Source organism: Simochromis diagramma, unplaced genomic scaffold, assembly GCF_900408965.1.
Source record: "Simochromis diagramma unplaced genomic scaffold, fSimDia1.1 OVJJ01000317.1, whole genome shotgun sequence".
Classification (NCBI taxonomy): domain Eukaryota; kingdom Metazoa; phylum Chordata; class Actinopteri; order Cichliformes; family Cichlidae; genus Simochromis; species Simochromis diagramma.
In genome coordinates, this window is record NW_024386994.1 from 3,226,607 (window position 1) to 3,247,526 (window position 20,920).

The window sequence follows — 20,920 nt, forward strand, 5'->3', positions numbered from 1 at the left end:
CAAGTGCACAGAGCGGTGCATGAAATGTTAGCATATTGTGTTACATATTCGTTGTTGCAATTTGATAATGACGAGTTTTCTTTTTTAAATGAAAAATATATATAAATATATACATTATATACAAAGTTTAAAAAGTATTTGGACTAAGATGAGCACTTGGGGCTGCTATTTTTGTTGTGTGTTTTTAATTTTCTTTTCCTTAATTTTTTTTTTTCATTTTTTGCCATGTGAAGTGTGTATTATTTTTCTTTTCTTAAGAAAATATTGAATGTATTCCAAAAAAAAAAAAATGACAAGAAACCCGTGCTGATACAAGATTTTGTTTTTGTTCCTCAGAAGATTTCAAAAATGGAAACAAAACCGAAAAAAGCTTCAAAGAGTTGAGCGGGGTCTTTTTTTTTTTTTTTTTTTTTTTTTTCATTTACACAGTGGAGGAGAGAGACAAACTCGAGATGGATACAGTTGAACACACTGCCTCTACAATCCTGGTCGTACAAATGGTGACTAAAGAAAGGACTCTTTCTATTCCATACTGGAGCTTTGGTTGTTTACAAGCCACATGGATATCTGTGGGTGCAGTTTTATTCTTTTGTTTTATCTTTTTTTGTTCCCACATGAGACGGGTGGGGTTTGCAAGTGCGCTTCTGCCATAAGGACATTGAGTGGTGTGGTGGCGTTTTTGTTTATTTTGGTTCGTTGTTTTTGAGGAAGAGTGGCAGGCATCACAACAACATGGACAGGATCCCCTAACTAGATCTGTGTCGTGGGTCCTGAGACTTGATCAGCCGTGGAGCGGAGGTAGAAAAATCAAGGATGGGGCTGTGTTTTGTGGAGAACCGAGTGCAGGGCTGCAAACCCTGGAGGGGGAACTTGAGAGGACGGTATGAGCGCATCCGCTCGGTGCTCTCGTCTTCACCTCGGCCCTCGAAAGCACTCGCACCCTGCCCTCACCGACTCACCTATGCACTTTTGTTCATTCAAGCTGTGAGGTACAATTTTGGGGATGGGAGCACAATTACAACAGGAGGATTGCTACGACTTTGACAAAGTCACTGAAAAAGAAATTCCCAAACTGAAATAAGAGACTCGAGAAGCTCGTCTTCTCCCACCTCCTGTACATAACCATATTTTTGTATTACCTTTCAGAGTAGAAAGAAAAAAAATGCAAAATGGATGAAGGAAAATTCATTGATTATATGGAGTGAATGTTCTTCAAGAAAACCAATCTTTTTTTTGTTTTTTAAATCTAGTTTGAGATGGGACTCGCTGAGAGTTTAGTTTGCCAGTAGCCCTGAAGTAATCGGGGAAGGAACGTAAAACCACATGGACTGAGGTGGTGGCCATGCTGCAGTGGCTCCAAGACTGACTGATAGCTACTTATCAAAATGGATGTTGCAGTGGCTACAAAGAGCCCACCAAGAGTGTTTGATCAACACGCACAGTAAAGAGATGGACACTGATGACAGCCTCAAGAGCTGCAGAGTGACTACCGGAGGACAAGTGCTTGGCATTGGTAAGATGTTCTTCCAGGATTTTAATTGTTTTTATCCTTTTTGTTTTTGTTTAATGCTTTTCTACAGTGTTAATTTTCACAGTAAATTTAGTCTGTTGACTAAAACTTTTACTTTTAGTCATAATTTAGTTGCCTAAATTCTATTAGTTGACTAAATATAGTAAATCTAAAATCGATTTGACCAAAATCTAGAATTTGTCGTGTTTTTACTGGTGAGCGGCGCTCCACACGTTTTGCAAAACCTCTTATTTTCCTTGACGTGTGAACTGTGTACATGTGTCTTCTCTTCCTCTCAAGCCTCAAAATTGTTGCTTTTTCATGAGAAACAAGGATGGGAGTTGTGTCGTTTCCCGCCACCTCAAAAACAAAACAAAAGAACTTACTGTTTCCGGGGAAGGTCAAATTTGTGCGTCTAACCTCACTGCACGAGGAGATTACTTAATTTAATGAATTGATTCAGATTGGATCTAGTCTCTCCAGAATATCTTCATCTTGTTATTTGCTGATGGAAGTATCCGTACATTTTCATTTAGTTGACTTGTTTCCGTCAGCAGGAAAAAGGTTGCTGACAAACTATGACAAACATTATTGGTCAATGAAGCTTTCGTAAAGTTACAGGTTGCTTTCCGCACCTTCATGGATTTGTTAAATTAATTGATAATTAACTATGGCAAATTAAAATTGTGGTAGATGATCATTGTAAGGCTGTAATAAAACTAGATGTAGCGGCCAGAATAAAAGGTGAAGCCAGTGTAGCGTTGCCGTAACTCGCGTTCTCTCTCTAGTGTCCAGCAGAGGGCGTTTGGAAGGCTACAAGAAAACTAAGCTTTAGTGTGACCTTATTTAAAGTCCTTCCTGGTGAAAGACTTTGTGGTCTTGTGGGCATTTCAAGTCTTGCTGATACTTTATGTTCATTTAACAAATTTTGGTGCCGGTTAGCATGAAAAAGTGGGGTAGCCTGTGAGTCTGCATTATGCCCTGGTGTCTCAGTAAGCGCTGACCCTTGTTCATCACAAAAACACCACAGTGGAAATATTCAGCTCAAAGCTTCACAACAGAACTTTTAACAGTTGCCACTTCCATCATTTATATACAGTCATGTCCTCTGTTAATGCCTGTGTCCAAGTTTTGCTGATTATGTCTTGCACTCTTTCTATGTGTTTTCACAGGAGTCTGGCTGTGCTTTATTTGCTGCCCTCTGCAAGGAGGATCTTATCTACAGCCAACCCATGAACCAGTGAACCCTAAACCTGTCCTTTTGAACTTAGACCCTAAGAAACTTTTTTTGACCTCAGTGTGGGCAGGGCAATGGCATTATACGTTGGACAGATGAAGTTGCAGGTTTATCAACTCTTCATCCCCTTTTTGCTGGAAGTGTTCGGTTAAGGATTTAATCCCACACTCCATCTAAGAAGAGGATACAAAGGCTTGCGTTGCCCAGAAGTTCATCATCCACCTCAGCCGGAAAACTCTCGGATGGTGGTCTTAAAGGTCTTCTAGCCATTGGGACCGACGAGCCGCTCTCCTGCCCAGATGTCAGAGACAGTGTGCTGGGATGAGTTTTGGTGGACGTGGCCGGATTACATCTCAGCCATCGCAAAAGGCTGCTGCTGTGGAACTGGATGAACTGAAAGAATTGTACAAGGAAAAAAAAGGACTTTTGAAAACAAAACACAAAACTATCATACGTCACATAAATTCTCAAGTCCAAAGGAGCAGGCAGACACACTACATGCACACACTCAGCTAAAGTTACATTGGCTCTCCTCTGGAACAATGTCTACACACACATGCACACACACACCAGAGATACACAATATCAAACGACACAAAGACACACAAGCATCAACGCCCAGCAGCATAAACGCTGAGCTTTGTAAATAATGTAAAAGTTAGTGTTTTTGAGTTTTCTCCATAATGGCTTTTGCTTTATTTCTTTGTTCAACATGCCTTAAATTGTATAGTTCAGTCTGAAATGGCTTAATGAAAACGTTCTCAGTTTAAGTTGGAAACCACCTCGTTAACTGTACTCTAAAGAGCGTTTTAACAAGACGTCTGTTCGCTGACAGACTTGTCCTGTATAAAAGTGTAAATGTGATCTACTTTAAAGATACTAGTTAACTAAAGAATAGAGCAATGAGGGCTTTTTGGTTGATCTAATTTTACTGGTGGTTGGATTTTTGTTGCCCTTTTTTTTTTCCGTTTTGATCCAAATAAAGTGTGGATTCGTTGAGATTTCCTATTTAGATTACTGCTGAAGGTGCAGGCTTGACAAAGGGCTGAAGTCTGTGCTGCCTGGAGCTGGGCTTACTGGGTAATATGCAGAGGTTCATCTCAGAGCACGTGCTTGTTGCTGTGTCGTATCTGTTGTTGGATACAGTCCTCGGCAAAACTGAACCAGAATGGCAGGTCGTCCTCAAATTGATTTGTTTTCTTTACACTCCAGGGGAATAAAATGTTTTAGGAGTTGGATCTTTTTACAGTTTTGACATAGTGATTCACACTTGTCTTATAGGAGTGCTTGGAAGAACAGGCATGCATGATGGTTTGTAGTATTTGTGGGGTTTGACACTAAAATCTGTGTATCTAATAGTGCTGGTGACCATCAGTGATGGCACTGAATCGATACGGAAGCGACCAGGCTGTGGGGTGTCTGAAATCTGAAAGGTCTTCTCGGACCACGTCTTTACTCTGTATGTCTCATTAAATTTAAGAGATTCGTGTTTTTAGTCATTCTATAGTTTGTTTGTTTTTTCCTTCTTTATAACCAAACATATGCAGTTTTTTATCCAAATGGAAACTGATGTTTATTGAATACCGTCAGTTTAGACTTGTTAAAAGTTTCTGGTCAACTGTGGGTGTGGTGTGCAGTTTTCTTCTATAGGTAAGTGAAATAGCCACAGTTGGCATTGGTATGTCATAACTGTTGAATTGATATTGAATTATTACTTTAAATGTTATCACATTTTTTAAAAAGCTTATACTGTGATGGATGAATCATCAGTCTATTTTACTGCACTACAAAAGCTTTTATGATCGGAGAAACCACAGTATTGTGTCTAAAGACCCTGGTTGATGAGCAGCTTGACCCGCCTGCTTCAGGATAGAAGCTATAGATGGAAAGATTACCTGGTTCAGTTTTGCTGGTTACTGTAACACCGACTGTAATGATGGACTCATGGTTATACCCCAGTCAGCCCAGCTCCTTCACTTAATACGTCGTTGAATGTTGTTAAAATAACAGCATACATGTAATGAAAATGTTTTGGAAAAGAACAACTGAAAAGAAGTGTAAATAGTTTGGCTTTTGTTTGAAGAACAAAATAAATACTAAATAAATAGCATTTAGCTGTGACCGACTCTGTGTGTGTTCTTTGGTTATCTATGAAGTTTGAGTAAAAAGCCAAGAAGACATCTTGTTATGAATCACGCTTATCCGCACATAATAGAATCAGCACTCACTGAGCGCGTCTCGTCCAATGAACTCTCGCGATAGTTTGAAGCACATGGCCGCCCGCAGTGTTTACAACTTCTCGTAATGAGATGGTGAAGGGAAACAAAGTCCCGAAGCAGAAAGACGGCGATTAGTTTTGTGTGTTCGGTCTTTTTCTCCGGCTTTTGGTGAAACTCTTGATTCTGCGGGTTTTGCTTTTCGGCCAGACCGCGAACACAACTAAAGGCCAGGCAAGCCACAACACAGGTATATAGCATCAAATTGCTAACGTAGGCTAATGCTAACTTGGGCTAAAGTGTGTGCTCCGATGTGAAGGGACGCTCAATAAGAAGCTAAAGCAAATGTCGCTAATTGATTTATTTACCAGAATCATCCATTATGTATAATAGCAACCGGGCGTGCGTGGACATGTAGAAAGAATGTAATATGTATCGCTCAAGCTTTAACTTGACCAAATAGACGCGTATGCTAGTTTGGTGAGGCAGCTGGCAGTCACGACTAGCCACAGGTGTGTGCTGTGAGGCAGTGACGTGCTCCCCTCACAGCAGCTGCACGTTCACTTTATCTTCAGTCTGACTTAACGGTTTTTTCCTGGTTTTCGTGAACGTGCTATCATGGTCTTCCGTTGTTTTGACGAGCTCATTGTTGGTCTCGCTTTTCTCGTCTTCATGTTTTCTCGACTCAATGTTTCCTAGGCTGGTGGGTGCTGTGATGTCCTCGTACCCCAACAGACTCAAACATCCACACTGCAGGAGGAAGCACTACCCCAGTAGCACCTACCTCACCCACGTCTGACAGCGACCGCTGGACACCGGGCGCTTGAAAGCTGGGTGGAGGGCTTCACGGGAGAGAGAGAGAGGGAGGTAAACAAAGATGTCAGACTCTGCGGGAGGTGGTGAAAGTGGAGGTGGTGCAGGGCAGGACTCCGAAGCAGATAATGAGCCCCCTCAACAGCCTCCACCTTTACTGCCTGGAGGTGCAGGGGAGATCTCAGAGGAAGGGGCTTCGCCATCTGCCAAGAGGCTGAGGATGAGTGAGGAGGGCGTGGGGCAGGATCAGGTTGTGGAGCCTGGTCAGAGGCATGAAGAAACACCAACACAGCCTAGCTCGCTGCAGGGAATGCCAGCCCAAACAGCAGAAGGTACAGGATTGTTTCTGTTTTAATTCAAGATTATATGCATATATTAATATAAATTAAGATTACAAATGACCTGTGTTTAATCTGGCTTCTGCTGTCAGGAACAGGAGACCTGCTGCAGTGTGAGGAGGGAGGTCATAGTGGGAAAGAGGTAGTAGTCGTCGGGGAAGAAGAAGAATACCATCAAAATGGAGAAGAAGGGCCAAAACCAGAGGAGGAACACAACGGTGATGGATCTGCAGAGAGCCCCGGTGACGGACAACAGTACGTGGAAGAAAAAAGGTTTATTTGTAGATTTAAACGTAGAGTAAGTTTGCAATATTTAGGCAGAGTTGAGATACAAGATGCGCATTCATAAAAAGGCAGAAACTGCTAGAAGAGATTGTAGCAGATGAACACAGAAGATATCATCTGAAAAATATTTTAAAAAGGATGAAGTTTACTTTTTAAATTTTTCTTACACCCTTTTTATGTTAAAATTTGCATAGCTGGTAAATTTGTCTTTTTCAGGTAAAAACAAAAGGAAGCCAGTGCAGAAGTTAATGGGCGCAGTTGGTTATTTTGGACTGCATTGAATTGAGAGAGAAAAAAGGTCTTATGGTTTAGAGTTGCATGCTCATTGGCTAATGAGTCTGTGAAGGTTCTCAGTCATCCAGGTCATCGTAGTCTAATCATTTTCACACCTTGGCTCATGTCATTAGGTAGAGGATCAATAGGGGGTCCTTTTGTCCCTCTCGGGGGGACACTCCCACAGGGCTTAAATCTGGGACTCTCCACCATTTGACCCTAGAGCTGAAGAAGCTTCTCGGATGAGAGGTGAAACGTCTTCAAGCAACATAAAGAAGTCCAGACGCTTTTCTTTCTAAGCTCCTTAGACTATTGGCTAATGACTTTTCAATCAAAAGAATCAACCAGTGAGTGTGCAGTTTCACGGTCTAGGCACAATCTCATCTGGCCTGTTGCACCCAAGATGGCGATAGTGGAAACGCTCATCTCGTGGCTTTAGTGCAGGACTTCAAAAACCAGCAGGTAGCTTCACAGTAGCTATCTTTGTGAACAACAGGTGGGCGGGGCTTCTGTACTCACAGCCAGAGCTGCGCCCCTGAAATGACCATAACAGTGGTATTTCCTGTCATACAAGTCGCAAGAGTAGAAGAACCTGTCTGAAACGGAGCATTTAGAACGGTGTTTGTTTAACACTGGGTCTTTTCTTCATACTGTGATACATGAAATCTCTGACTATGTCTTTGTTTGTCCCCCAACTCCTCCTACGTGACCCGGCGCTGAGCAACCAAACGTACATCTTGGGCCTCTGAAGGTTCTTATCTGTATTGGACATTGTAACAACATCATGTTGCCTAGCAACTACCTTAAAATTATCTGCCAAGTAACCAAAATCCTTTGCATAAAACATCAAACACGAATAGGCGTATAGCATGTGTCAGGTATGGTCCTCCCATACTCCAGAGGCATGCATGTGGGGTTAATCGGTGATTCTGTGCATGAACGAGTTACAGTCTCTCTGTGGTGGACAGTGTTGGGGAGTAACGGAATACATGTACCGCCGTTACGTATTTAAAATACAAAATATGAGTAACTGTATTCCGTTACAGTTACCGTTTAAAAAGGTGGTATTCAGAATACAGTTACTTTGTTGAAATAAATGGATTACACTGCGGTACTTTCCTGTTTCATATTGTCGCGGGTCAGGACTGTTTGGGTTTTGTTTGACAGCTACGTTCTGTTGTTCCAGGCGGCAGCGTTACGGTTGCCATGGTTACAGGGCGACGCTCTCTCTCTCTCTGCGACTGTGTTTCCTGGGTGAGAGAGCGCCTTTTCGTTGTTGTTGTTGTTGTTGTTGTGCTAAGCTAAGAGGCAGAATGCTACAAGCATAGCTCTAAAGAATGTAGCATCATGGGCAGTGTAGTCCGTGTTGCAGGGAGAATGGACCGCCATACACGTTATGTGTCTGTGAGCGCGAGGAGGGAGAAAAAGGGGAGTGGAAAGGTACGAGTTGTCATCGAGGAAAAACGGGAGCTGGAAGCGTGTAAATATAATAATAACCACTTCAGCCAAGAAGAGAGCCTGACGAGCCCAGTTGTAAGTAAGCTATTAAGACTCGACTGTACACCGTGTTCATGTTTTCCTCTGAAAACAATAAGTTCCGTTGGAGCAGCCTTTCAACGCCTCTCTCTGTCAAGAAAAGTTGACCCACACAACAAAGTAAAGCTATTTTTCGGCTACGAGCCGACAGGGACCCCGCCGTATTAGTCAGAGGTCCCTTTACTACAGCTCGGAGTCGCGGACCTTCAGTAATAGTAATAAATCACACAGCAATAGTACATTCACGTTGTTGTAAAAAGCATGATAATATATTAAGTAATCCAAAGTATTCAGAATACGTTACTGTCATTGAGTAACGTAACGGAATACGTTACAGAATACATTTTGGGGCATGTATTCTGTATTTTGTAATGGAATACATTTTAAAAGTAACCTTCCCAACACTGGTGGTGGATGCACAACCTGTCTAGGCTGTAACCTCTAGACCTATGTGAGTCCACGATAGGCTCCAGCCACCAACTATGTAAGCAGTGCAGAACTTGGCTGAGTGGGTGGAGACTGTGAACAGATGAAATAATTAACAGTCCAATCAATGCAGTCAACATGTGTTTGAAGCTTCAAGTTTATCAGTGAGAGTGTCGTGTTTAGTAATGATGTGTTGTTAGATGTTGAGAAGTGCTTTTTTAATTGACACTCGTGTTTAAGTGGGGCAGCTAAAAGCACCAGAGCATAACATCATTTTGAGGCTGTCAGACATCATTATGCTAAAATTTGGAGAAAATGACCCAGGATGAAAAATAATGTAGTCAACTAATAGAAATCTAATTAACAATCAGCTGTAGTGTCACTGTGTGTAAATGAAGCAGCTTATTACTTGGAAGTTTCCACTGTGTTTTATACACAGAGCGTGTTTGACTGAGGCTAGGGACTTCATTGGATGATGTGTGCCTAAAATAGCAATGAGCTTTAAAATTGTCTTCAATTATAAACCTTTAAGTGCTCATCTCTTAATAAATGTGAGATCTAGCTTTTAGTGGAGTGCATGAGCTTGTTGCGAGCGCCTCTTTGACCACGGACGTCCTTGTCTCTCTGTCTCCAGGCTCAGCTTAGATTTTACCCAGAACCCTCAAATGCTGACTGGTTCCTGGACAGAGTACTCCAACCTGCCGGAGAACTACCTGAAAGGCTGCAAATGGTAAATTCTTTTTTTATATATGAAGAAAACATTGCGAGGGGCGTATTCATGGTTGTTACATACTGGGCTTAGACACAAAAACAAGGCGACGTAAGGCTTTGAAATGGATACTGTGTGCATCTGCAGGGGGGCTGAGAGGTAGGTAGCACTGGGGTGCCGCTATATTTGAGTTTTGCCACTGGACTTGGAGTTCTCGGAAAGGCATCAGATCAACATGTGAGGTTCCATCATTGTTTGCATGAGCACAATAGATGCTGCTACAACCACACTGCCCAGTAATGTCACGCCTGAACTCACTGGTTGCTTCCAATGGGCAGAGTACTGGTATGTAGTCTGGGCAGAACAGTATGCAGGCTGACACTGTGAGCCTGAGCTTTGATCAAATAAGACAGCTAGGTGCAATATTATTTAAGATTTTATAGGATTTTAAAATCAATGTGATATTTAATTGGAGGCCAGAGAGAATTAGGGTAATAGACTCAAACCTACCAGTACCAGTTATAAGGCGAGCCGCAGCGTTTTGAGCGAGTTGCAGATTCTATGAAGAAAGGCAGAATGAAGCCCAGTGTATGGGGAGTTGCAATAGTCTAACCTGGATGTGACAAAGACATGGATAAGCTTTTCAAGATCCTCACATGGTAAGTACGGCTTGGCTTTAGAGATTAAACAAAGTTGATAAAAACAAGATTCAATAACAGAGGACACATGCTTCAAATCATATCAAAGATGTACATGGTCACCATGATGTCTGCTTTTAGGTAGTGAAGCAGACAATTGCAGTGTAGCAGTTTGCCAATCACAAGGTAGCAAACAATACTCATCCTCAGTTTCTGATACTAACGAGGACTATAATTTACAAAGCAAATGTTTTTTGTTTTTGTTTTTTTCAGCCAGTTTTGAATCAACTCTGTGGTGTTAAGATTAACATACATGAACGATAAACTAGAGATGGAGCTCCTAAAATCATAGCAAAAGTGTTTACGAAGTTTCCAGGTCAGTGGAGTTGATGCATTATTTTGTCACAGCATTGTCAACATCTTGACTTGTTTTTGTAACGAGAGGGGGGCTGCTGGCTCACTCTGAAGTATACAGGTTTAACTTTTTACCCCTGTAGAGCCTCTTTACCCCTGAAGGCTCTACACATACCACATCTTTATTGTGATATGCTGAGGGGTCAAAACACGTCATTGCGGGTACGGGGAGGTCACATGTTTATGGGGGAAAGAGTTAATGAACTTCCACATCTGCTTTACCTTTCTGACCCAGAAAAGGTCAGTTTTCTTTAATTAATGCTATAAATACAGTTGTCTGTGTACGAGCTGCTTACATGCTATAGTGCAGCTGCATATATGTTAGTATTATATGTGTGTTTTGTGTTTTGTGTTACTTTAACATGCACACAAACCCAGCCCGAGTACTTGTTGTTCTAGTCTTTAATGATCTGTCATCCCTCCTCTTCCTCTTACCTAGGGCTCCTGATGGTTCTTGTATCCTGACAAACAGTGCAGACAATGTCCTCCGAGTGTACAACATCCCTCCAGAGATTTACAGCTACAACTGGGACTTGCTTCCTGAAATGGTGAGTACACAAATAGCTTGCCATCGGGGGCCGGACAGGCGACGGGAAATGAGAAAGCAACAAATAAATGTTAGAGCAAATATTCATTATTTTATGGATTTAAATTCAGTTGAAAGCTGAACGTAGCTATAAAGACTCCTTCATTTGTAAAGGTCAGCAGTCTCAGTCTGATCTGGAGCTTCCCTGTTTATGATGTTTATGAAGGTTATTACTAAACGTCAGTTTTGCTTTTTGTTGCAATAAACAAAAATCCTTTGAGACCGTCTGCCTGATAAAACCCGTTAGTGAAGATTAATCTGTGGGAATAAAATGGACTTTGTGTTTTGGTCGGGGCGAAATGTCAAGTAGTGAGCCGATCTTTTAATTGTATTACAAGCTGGTTTGATTGGGATCACTGAACAAAAATAATTGAAATATAATCCATTTTCTCTAGTTGAAATCTCGCAGCCTTTGTAACGAGAGGAGAAGATTGACTGTTGATTGCTCTGTTTCTCGCATGCTTCCACTGGCTTTTGAAATTGAATTTTTCTGGGTAGCCACTTATTTAGTGTCAGCCTCAGAGCTGATGGATCCAGCCAGTGCCTTTGGCCTACATTTCTTAATGCAGGAGGTCTCAGTCCCTCTGTTACTGACTGTCTGTCTTTTCTTTTATTCTCTGCTAGAGTCCAGTGCTGCGGATGGCAGAAGGAGACACCATCTACGACTACTGCTGGTACCCCAAGATGAACTCTTTGGAGCCAGACACGTGCTTGTGAGCTGAACCTGGTCTTTTTCAAACTATTCCCTAAGCCTCTCGCTTCAAGTCCACCTTGGAGACGGTGAAATGTGTATACACTGAAAAAAGCACCGGGTTGTGTTTTGTGTCAGTTTCTAATCTCGGGTGGTTGGATCGGGTTCCCGGTGAATTTGTCGGCTTTTCTTTGTGCTGCAGTGTGTCTAATAGACTGTCTGAATGCAGAAGATTTTGTTGTAGTCTTGTGTCTCATTCTTTGATCCCAGAGGTATGTGCAGCGGTTGTGGAAGCTGGCTGCCTGCAAGGAGGGAAGCTGTAAAAGCTTTCTGATGTCTCTCATTACCAGTGCAGAGTTGGCCTGCGTCTCGTCCGCCTCGTCGCAATCCGCTCGCCTGTTTGAGGCCCACAGTGCGATTCAGCCCGCTAACAGCACTCCTGAGTCCAGACAACACCTAAAGGGCCTCGTGAATCCCTGACTCGAGGCTTTGCTTCTCATCTCCTTCTCCTTTTTTTGTGTTTAGAAGGGTGCACTCTAGCAAGTATGTGGCAATTATGACATCACTGAGTGTTGGTGTGTGTGTGCTGTGAAGGAAAGTTAGCATCAGCAGCATCCAGCCGTCGCTGTGAAGGCTGCTTATCGTCTGCGGTGAGAGAAGTAAGGCTGAGCTAATGAGCAGAGGTCAGGTTGCCAGCAGTTTTCGTGGTGTGTTACCCTTCAGCCCCAACTCCCCCAACTCCCATCATCCTTCAGTCAGACCCTCGAGCAGTTGAGTGGATCAAGGCCCAGAACTGGCACCGACATCCTCACATCGTACAGCTTTCACCATGTTAGTGGGTGAGGGTCTGGAGCTGGACAAACCAAAATCATCAACAAAAGTCTCGCGGGCAGCGAAGCGCTCGAGTCGTGTCTATAATCCAAATGCTGATGGAAACTGACAGCAAACACTCGTGATTGTCTTCAGATCGCTGCCATCTATCAAACAGGAGCTCCTGCAGGGCGCAGTCAGGTGGTCGGACAGAGTACACCGACTGACTGTAGCAGTCAGATAAAAGATTGCGGTTGTGACGATTAAAAGAAAACATCTAGCAAAGCAGGAGAGCCATGTCTCCTGCTTACCCTTTCTCTCCCTCTTTTCACATCGCTGTTTTGTTTCTCCCTCTGCGCTCCTTGAACTATCTGCCTGCCAAAAGCCGTGTGTTGTTGATGCCCCTCCTGTAGAGAGGGAATAAGGGCCCCTGTTATGGCTCGGTTAAGTTGCGCTGAGTTCTAGGCATGGCTCCAAGCTAGCAGCAGTCTAGCATTATAATTGGGCATTTCCCTGCTCTGGAATAAAGCCGCGGCTCACAGGGGCCATAACAGAACACGGCAGCAGCGGCGGGGGCTAATTTCCTTTGTCTAATTGAGCGGCAGTGATGTTTCAGCGTTTGTTCAGTGCTCAATAATTAGAGTTAAAAAGGCATGGCTCAGTCTTTGGCCCTGATGCGGATCAATAAGAATGTGCTGCGGCCTTGTCTTCATAATGAGGCGAAGCATGTAGCTGTATGTTTGTTTTGCAGTACATGTTAGTTGTTCCCTCCGTTAGCTCAGTTTGTTCATCTCATTCATTTCTAAATCATTCATTCATATTTATTTATTTCGACCTCCTCTTCTTCAGTCTAGCCAGCAGTAGCCGTGACAACCCCGTCCATGTGTGGGATGCATTTTACGGGGAGGTGCGAGCCAGCTTCCGACCCTACAATCACCTGGACGAGCTGACGGCAGCTCACTCGCTGTGCTTCTCTCCAGATGGCGCGCAGCTCTACTGCGGGTTTGACAAAATGGTCAGGGTCTTCCACACCGAGCGCCCGGGCAGAGACTGTGAGGAGCGACCCACAATAGGTCAGTCGTCAACGTCTCATCGGCTTTCACCTTGAAGCTTGTCGATGAGCTTTCCTCGGGTGACGTAAAACCCATTTAACATCTTTTCGTTTCATTTCATCAGGCCAAACACAAATATGTGTATCACCTCTTTCTTCGCGCTTTCAGCTGCTACATTTCAACCACAAATTGAGTTTGTCTTTTTTTCATTAAAATATTAGAAGCTGGCCTCCTGCTCACAGCCGGTGTGATTGTGTTTATTGCTTTCTTCTTGTGTGAGGTTTTACAGCAGTTAATGACTGTACTGAAAACAAGGATATTAAATTGGAGTTCCCTCAGGGATACTGTTACCACATTTGAGAAACACTGCTTTAAGGTTACACCCTTGTGCTATAAACACATTGTTCCTTCACAGCGGTGAAGTCCTGCTGTCAGAGTGACTGAAGAAGTGTCAGTTTGCAGTGAGACACTGACTTTCTGATAATACTGTTACCAGCAGCGTCATTTTTAACGCATTCTGTGTTGGATGTTTTGCTGATTGTGAGCAAACTTCAACGACACTCAAAAATGCAGCTATAAATAAATAGTGTTCACAAGAAATGTCGTGATGCATGCTCGATCATCCAGGTAAGTAAATCCTAAAAGGTTCTGTTCATCTCGATGAAGCGTTTTCAGTGGAAGAGGTTTGTTCACTCATCCAAATGACTGCTTCAGTCTCAGCTGACTGCAGGTTTCTCCTAGTATTTGCATAATAACTGAAACTAGCACCAGTGGCAAACCATGGACAGTTAGTCTAAATCATTAATTTGCATATTGTCATCACCAATGATCCATGACCACTGGTCATTGATGCAATGGCTGCAATCACAGCATTGTAAGATGGTGACAGATGTACCTTTAGGCCCCCTCCTCGATTCAGAGATGGTCTTTCCTTTTTCACGTAAATGGCCCCCTTGACTCCGCGCTCAAACCAGCGTTCCTCCCTGTCCAGGATGTGCACATCCTCATCACTGAAAGTGTCCACTGGCCTGTAGGTGTAAATAGACTGTGGAGTTCTGGCCTGACGAGTTAGGACAACACAGAACACCTAACTACTTAGCCCAGAGTTGTTTTGTTTCCCAGATGTAGAAATCCTCCTGGCACTTAACAGCGTACACTACATTACTCTGTTTGTGTCGGGGGACCTGATCCTTGGGATGACAAATTTTTGGTGCAGCGTGCTTTGGGGTTTGAAAGCCACAGTGTTTAGAGAAAATGCGTCTCAACTGCTCCAATACTCCTGACACATATGGGATCACTACAGGTTTTTGTTTAGGCAGCGGTTGTCCTTCTGTCCTGGATCGGCTGGAGTTTTCTTTAGGTGCCTTCCCAGCTTTGACAAAAGTCCAGCTGGGATAACCACATTTACTCAGGGCCTTCTTGATGTGCTGTTCTTCTGCCTCCCTGGCCGCTGTGTCTGTGGGGATGGTGTTCGCTCTGTGTTGTAGCGTCCTGATGACACCCAGTTTATGCTCCAGTGGATGATGAGAGTCAAACCTTAGATACTGATCCGTATGTGTAGGTTTACGGTACATGTCAGCTTTTAGATGTCCCCCATTACTGATGGAAATCTCACAGTCTAAGAAGGCTAACACTTTTCATATCCTCCCTGGTGAATTTGATGTGTCGGTCCACAGAGTTAATGTGATCCATGAATTGTGGTACGTCCTGAGATTTGATTTTTCCCTCAGGTGTCATCCACATACCTGAACCAATGACTTGGTGGTGTTCCAGGGTAGGATAACAAAACCCTCTTTTCCACTTCTTCCATGTACAAATTGGCCACAATGGGTGAAACTGGGGAACCCATGTTTCTGCCTGTAGTACTGACCCTTGTATGTGAAATATGTGGAATTAAGACACAGTTCACACACTTGGTCGGTTTATAAGGTTGGGGAAACGTGCAGTCAGCTGAGACTGAAGAAGCCGCTCGCATGAGTGACCAAACGCTTCGTCCAGATGAACAGAATCAACGTTTTGGGATTCACAAGAAATATTGTGAGAAATTGAAACCCTTAGACAGTAAACAGACGTGAGAGGGAGGATAAAGTGAAGTCGGTTGTTTCTTGTTTTCAGTGAGTTGCTGTTTGACAGCTGGCTGTCACATCTCACAGGCTGAAGCCTCCTTGAACAAACTGACAAGGAGCGTTTTTATTATGTACTTCTGACAAAAACTAAGGAGAACACAATGTTTACTGTGATGCATTTCTTTCCTCCGTCTCACATTCATATGGCATCATTTCACTGGAAGCTCTTTTTTTTTTTTTAATGTACTTGAATGACTTTTTCTAAATTGGCAGAGGCAGATCCAGCAAAGGCTTTAACTAACACACACCATCATCACCTTGAGATTGTAATCCGTTGGCTCACTGGTGTAATCACTGAGAAATCTGTTGCTTTTATGGACAGACTCCGGAATGTCTGAACTGCCAAAAAGTCAACTTTGAGTTGACGAGACTGCAAATTGTGTCCTGTGAACTATAAAGTGCTGAAAGCGCTGCCAAATGCTCTCTCTTGTCTTCACCGCAGTGAAAAAGCAAGGCCAGAGTGGCATCATCTCCTGCTTTGGCTTCAGCCCTTGCCAATCTGTTTACGCCTGTGGCTCTTACTCCCGCTGCGCTGGCCTCTACTCCTGCCAGGACGGCACCCTGCTGGCTCTGCTGCCGACCCGTCACCACGGAGGTCTCACCCATCTGCTCTTCTCCCCCGACGGCAACTACCTGTACACCGGCGGCCGCAAGGTAACGCACGAACAGACTCGCACACAGCTTCAAGCAGAGAGATACCCGAAGGTAACAATCGCTGCTGAACACACACAAACTATCAGTTGTATTTGGGTGTTAAGCAGGTAACTAATGTTGCTTTGCGCAATATAAATACACAAGTATGATGTAAAGCTTTACATGATACTCAGTCCTCTCAGCATGTGTCAGCAACTTAAAATGAAATATTTAAGCTAGCATCTAACATTATTCTTCTGCTGCAAACTGTATGCCAGCTGATTCAGCTACAGGTTCGCTCTAATCTGAAGAAATGATATCAAAGCAGTGTGTAAGGAAGATTAATGGTAGGTCCTAAATTTAATAGAGCTCCAATTGAAAGTAATAGCTATCAATCAAAAGTCTGATAGTTCTTGTTTTATTGTTTTATCTATGATTATTGTAAGTCTGTGGGAAATTAATGTACTCTGTGTCCTCTGAAGAGATGTGTGTTTGAGTTTTCAACCCTCAGAACAGAAATTGGACAAAAAGTTTGGCTTTTTGAAGCTTTATCAAGTGGCAAAACCTGAGGCTGAAAAAGTACAGATGTTGGTAAATGGCATATTTGCTGCTTTCCCAGTGATTTGTGATTTGATCATGATCAACCTGAGCTTCTCCATCATTGATGATCTTTGGGTTTTTCAAACTTGGACATTAGTCAGACCCGAAGTTGAGGAAGAGACTGCTTTATTCCTGGTTCTCACTTCTGCTAATTTCAGCTACTGAACTGCACTACTTAGCCAAGTTTGTGCTGTCGGTGCCTTTGGGAACATTTTTAACCAAAGTTATCTGACGAGCATGTCCCGCCGCGAGGTGCAGACTGTTCAAGATGCTTATGGCTCATGTTCTAGTAGTGAAATCAAGAATTATCAGCTTGTTACAGTTATGCATGAAAGTGACTGCGTGTAGCACACAAAATCTATTGATGCAGCTTGCTAACCATGCTAGCTAGTGTAAGCTAACTTGGAAGTCTCTCTCGTGCTGACTTCTGGCTCTAAAGCATTAACGCTGGCAAAAATGTTAATATTAAAGCTTCAAACCCCAAAATGACCTTAGTGTGGCTATGTCCAAATTTTATATACAGGCTGTGAAGATAAATTCTGACTGCCTTTTGTTGTGTGGCAGTTGTTTGTGATGGATAAAGTTAGCATCCAGGCTTGGGAACGAATGATTTCATGGAAATTCTTTTGTGTGTGTGCAGGATCCAGAAATCCTGTGCTGGGACCTAAGAGAGCCGGGAAGAGTTGTGTTTGCTCTTAAAAGGAACGTGGCCACTAATCAGCGCATCTACTTTGACCTCGATCAGTAAGTAACAGGGAAACTGCATCAGTGATCCTGTTGTATATGAGTGTGATGTGATTCGTCTGGTTTGTCTGTGTTAAATAGCAGCAAGGATCGTCGTATTAGCGGATTCCCACTCGTGTTTCTGTTTGTGTGCGTTTAGATCTGGCAGGTACCTGCTGAGTGGAGACACGGAGGGAGTGGTGTCAGTATGGGACACCCACACAGCGCCTCCTGATGGTAATGAAGAACTACTGCAGCCTCAGCTTAGGTTCCAGGCGTACTGGGACTGCACCAACGGAGTCAGGTATGATTACTAATCTAATCCAGCTCACTGACAGATTAGATTCCAGTAATGAAAACATTTAAAATATTAGACTGAAGGTGGATCATTCTCAATAATTAACATGAGAGGAAAAGTGTTATTTTACAAAGGTGAAGCTAATCTTGATCAGCTGCATTGTTGTTCAGTAGAAACAAAACTGAATAAAAGCAATTAACAAAGTTTCAGCTTTTTCTAATTCACTTATGTTACGCTGTTGTTCAGTTATTCTGTGGTTTTGCTGTGTCAGGCTGTTTGGGTCATGCAGTCATTTTTCACAAAATCACAGGAGGCAAAACAAATGATCCAAAACATTCAGTGACAGAGCAGCTTTGGCTTTAGTCAGGCATGTCACTGCTTTGTGAGAGCAGAGAGTGAAAACCAAACCACAGCTTCTCAATAATTCTGGATACTCTGGCACAAAAAACAGCTTTGATTGTGAATACGTGATTGCAGAGAATAAAGCCAGTGATGTACTAAAAATTAAACGGTGACTTTTAATTAAACACAGATGGTGTAAATGTGCAGCAGTTATGTATAAAATGTGGAAAAGCCTGAGGTAATTCAGTTGTTTTCAGTGAAATGAATCGTGCATTTTCTTTTTTCAAGCGTGATGCTGCGTGTGCAATAGCTGAAAGTCCAGTCATGTCACGCTAGCAGAAACAGTTTTTTGCACAGATTATCACGCCATTATTTTTCATGTGTCCCTTCCTGGATCTTCTCTCTGCCCCCCTCCGCTGCTCCGTCCTTCTCTTCTTCTTCTACAGTATCCATCCCTTCATGCCGCTGCTGGCAACATCCAGCGGCCAGCGGCAGTTCCCGTGGCCCGGCGACAGCGAGGGTGACTCGGCCTCTGACACGGAGGGGAGCGGCGCTGTGATGTCACAGCAAGACACCCGGCAGGACAATGTCCTGACCCTGTGGTGGGCGGGACCGCTTAGCCCCGCCGCTGAAGGGAGCCAAGACCAGAGCACTACAGCAGCAGAGGCCTGAATATCTGTCACTGCACTCAGCTGATACAAATCGAGTTACACATGCCATGTGATGTTTGTGTGTAAAGCTGATTTTGGTTTGTACAAATAGACCGTCAGCAGGCTGTTTGTTTGTAGTTTACTGCCAACTTCACCAGAACTTGGAAAAAAAAGGTTAATGTCAAAGCCAAAAGTTGAGAGGTTCTTTAAAGCCTTAATGCTGAGATAAGAGGTGTGTTTTCTAAGGAGACGTTAGGACGTTACAATCAAATATAACCAGCCTCTTCTTAAACATTTACCTTTATTTCATTTTAGTAGAGACTCTACTTCCTGAATAAGAATACATGTGGTGGAAGTGAAATCCTCTCACTGTGTCCGTGCGTGTCTGCTGATCGCGCCTCGGCTCTCGGCCGTGTCGGCGGGAGCGTTTGTTTACGTGTGCGTGTAGCTGCGATGCTTCCCCGGAGATCTTTCACTGCTATAGTTACAGTAAGTGCCATTTGTTCTCAAGTTTTCGCTTTTGTAAAGTGACGGGGATCTCCTGGTTTTAGCTTCTTTTTTAAAGTGCCAGACGCGACAGGTAGCGTTGCTCCGTGCATGCCCACAAATGTATATTTTTGTAAAGCCGTGACGACGATTCTCCTTTTTTTGAATGTAACTTCAAAAACAATCTGTGAAAGTCTTGTAATTAGCAGCTGCTGCTTGAAATGTGCTCTTTCCTTTTTGTTTTCCTCCTACTGGTTGTGGTGCTTTTGTACCTGTGTGAGTGGTGCTAGCAGCTCAGAAGACATTGTGTTTGATTAATTGCATTAATACTTGCAGCCGTTTGTCGAATGCTCGCGTTGTTACCGGGGTGCGCTTTCCTGTAGTGTCTTTGCAGGTTGGTGAGAAGCTCAGCGTGCTCCAACCAAAGCCTTGGATCTTTACACTGATTAAATCGATCACTTTTTAAAGCCTGTGTCGGTTGCTTGATTTATTCATTCATTCAGATATGTTGCCAAGCAATGGGAGCTATAATTTTGTAGCTATTATTTCTACACAAATTTGTACTCTGTTATGAATCGCGTTGGCCTTGAAGGTAAGTCTGGAGATGGACGCCTCCGTGCACAACAGGGAGCTGTCTGCTGGTTTTATTCAAATGAATTAAAAGCACGTTTCCACAGATTCGCAGCCTCACTCATTTTTGCATTTTCAGTGGAAGGCGGTTCAGAGTTGGATGCCCTGCAATAAATCCTCAATGAATGCAAGATGATGCCGCACTCGAGTCAAGAGGCAGCTCTTAAAAGCTAAAGGGACTGTTGGCTTTTGCTTATGAGATGGAAACTATTCATAGCTTTCACCTTTCACACACGCTTTCTGTGCGAGCACGTGCACGCACACTCGCACGCACCCGTGTATTTGATTGTCTGAAACCACAGGGGCACGGCGAGCGCTGAGCCAAGTTGGAGAGCTGCAGTGTTGTGTTGTGCGGGTTGCTTAGCGACCGTCTCCGCCTTGGGAGAGGAAAGTAGGCAGAAAGACGACAAGACGGAAAATTGGGGGCACATAAAAAAAAAAAAAGGTTTTAAATAAGAGAAATACATAATCGAGTGGTGTAGCGATTGCTGCCTGTTTGTCTGCTCTGGACCCGTCCGTATCTCAGCCCCACCAGAGTGAAGAGTGAGTGGGGTGATGACTGACACACGGAGGGAGCGTGGTGGGGTGGGGACACATTAAGCTTGGGGTCTGTGGGTCCTCCCTCTTGGAAATTTTGAGGGCTGGACACAATTTCCTGCACTCGGATGAATTTTTGTTCACCAATTTGTGTCATTTTTGCATCAGAGTTTAGAGGAAACGTCTATAACATGAAAATCTGCCAGCAGGTAACTGTTTGACATATACACAGAACAATGTAGTTGTGCTTTCATATAAATATTCTCGACTTTTCTCGTGTAACGTGATCGCACGTGAACACACAGGCGTGATTTATTCTCCTATTTGCCAGATCAAGACACGAGAGTCAGTGTTATCATTC

The 20,920-nt window shown here is 43.4% G+C and overlaps 2 protein-coding genes across 5 annotated transcripts in view; one reads left to right on the forward strand and one right to left on the reverse strand.

Moving 5' to 3' along the window:
- LOC120739024 (tenascin-X-like) overlaps window positions 1–20,920 on the reverse strand; it is an 877,833-nt gene that overhangs the window by 96,795 nt on the left and 760,118 nt on the right. The gene's annotated exons all lie outside the window — the stretch shown is intronic.
- wrap53 (WD repeat containing, antisense to TP53) lies at window positions 262–19,859 on the forward strand. Of its 4 annotated transcripts, none has more exons than XM_040040666.1 (12): window positions 262–1,513; window positions 2,683–5,213; window positions 5,663–6,108; window positions 6,207–6,387; window positions 9,269–9,364; window positions 10,835–10,943; window positions 11,606–11,694; window positions 13,332–13,555; window positions 16,103–16,314; window positions 17,534–17,637; window positions 17,777–17,920; window positions 18,703–19,859. In XM_040040666.1, exons 3-12 carry the CDS (start codon window positions 5,841–5,843, stop codon window positions 18,926–18,928), a joined length of 1,653 nt encoding a protein of 550 aa, XP_039896600.1. In that variant the 5' UTR covers window positions 262–1,513; window positions 2,683–5,213; window positions 5,663–5,840; the 3' UTR covers window positions 18,929–19,859. The 4 variants fall into 4 exon arrangements, with proteins under 4 accessions (XP_039896600.1, XP_039896603.1, XP_039896602.1 ...); XM_040040669.1 differs by having other exon boundaries at window positions 6,207–6,369; XM_040040668.1 differs by having other exon boundaries at window positions 6,213–6,387.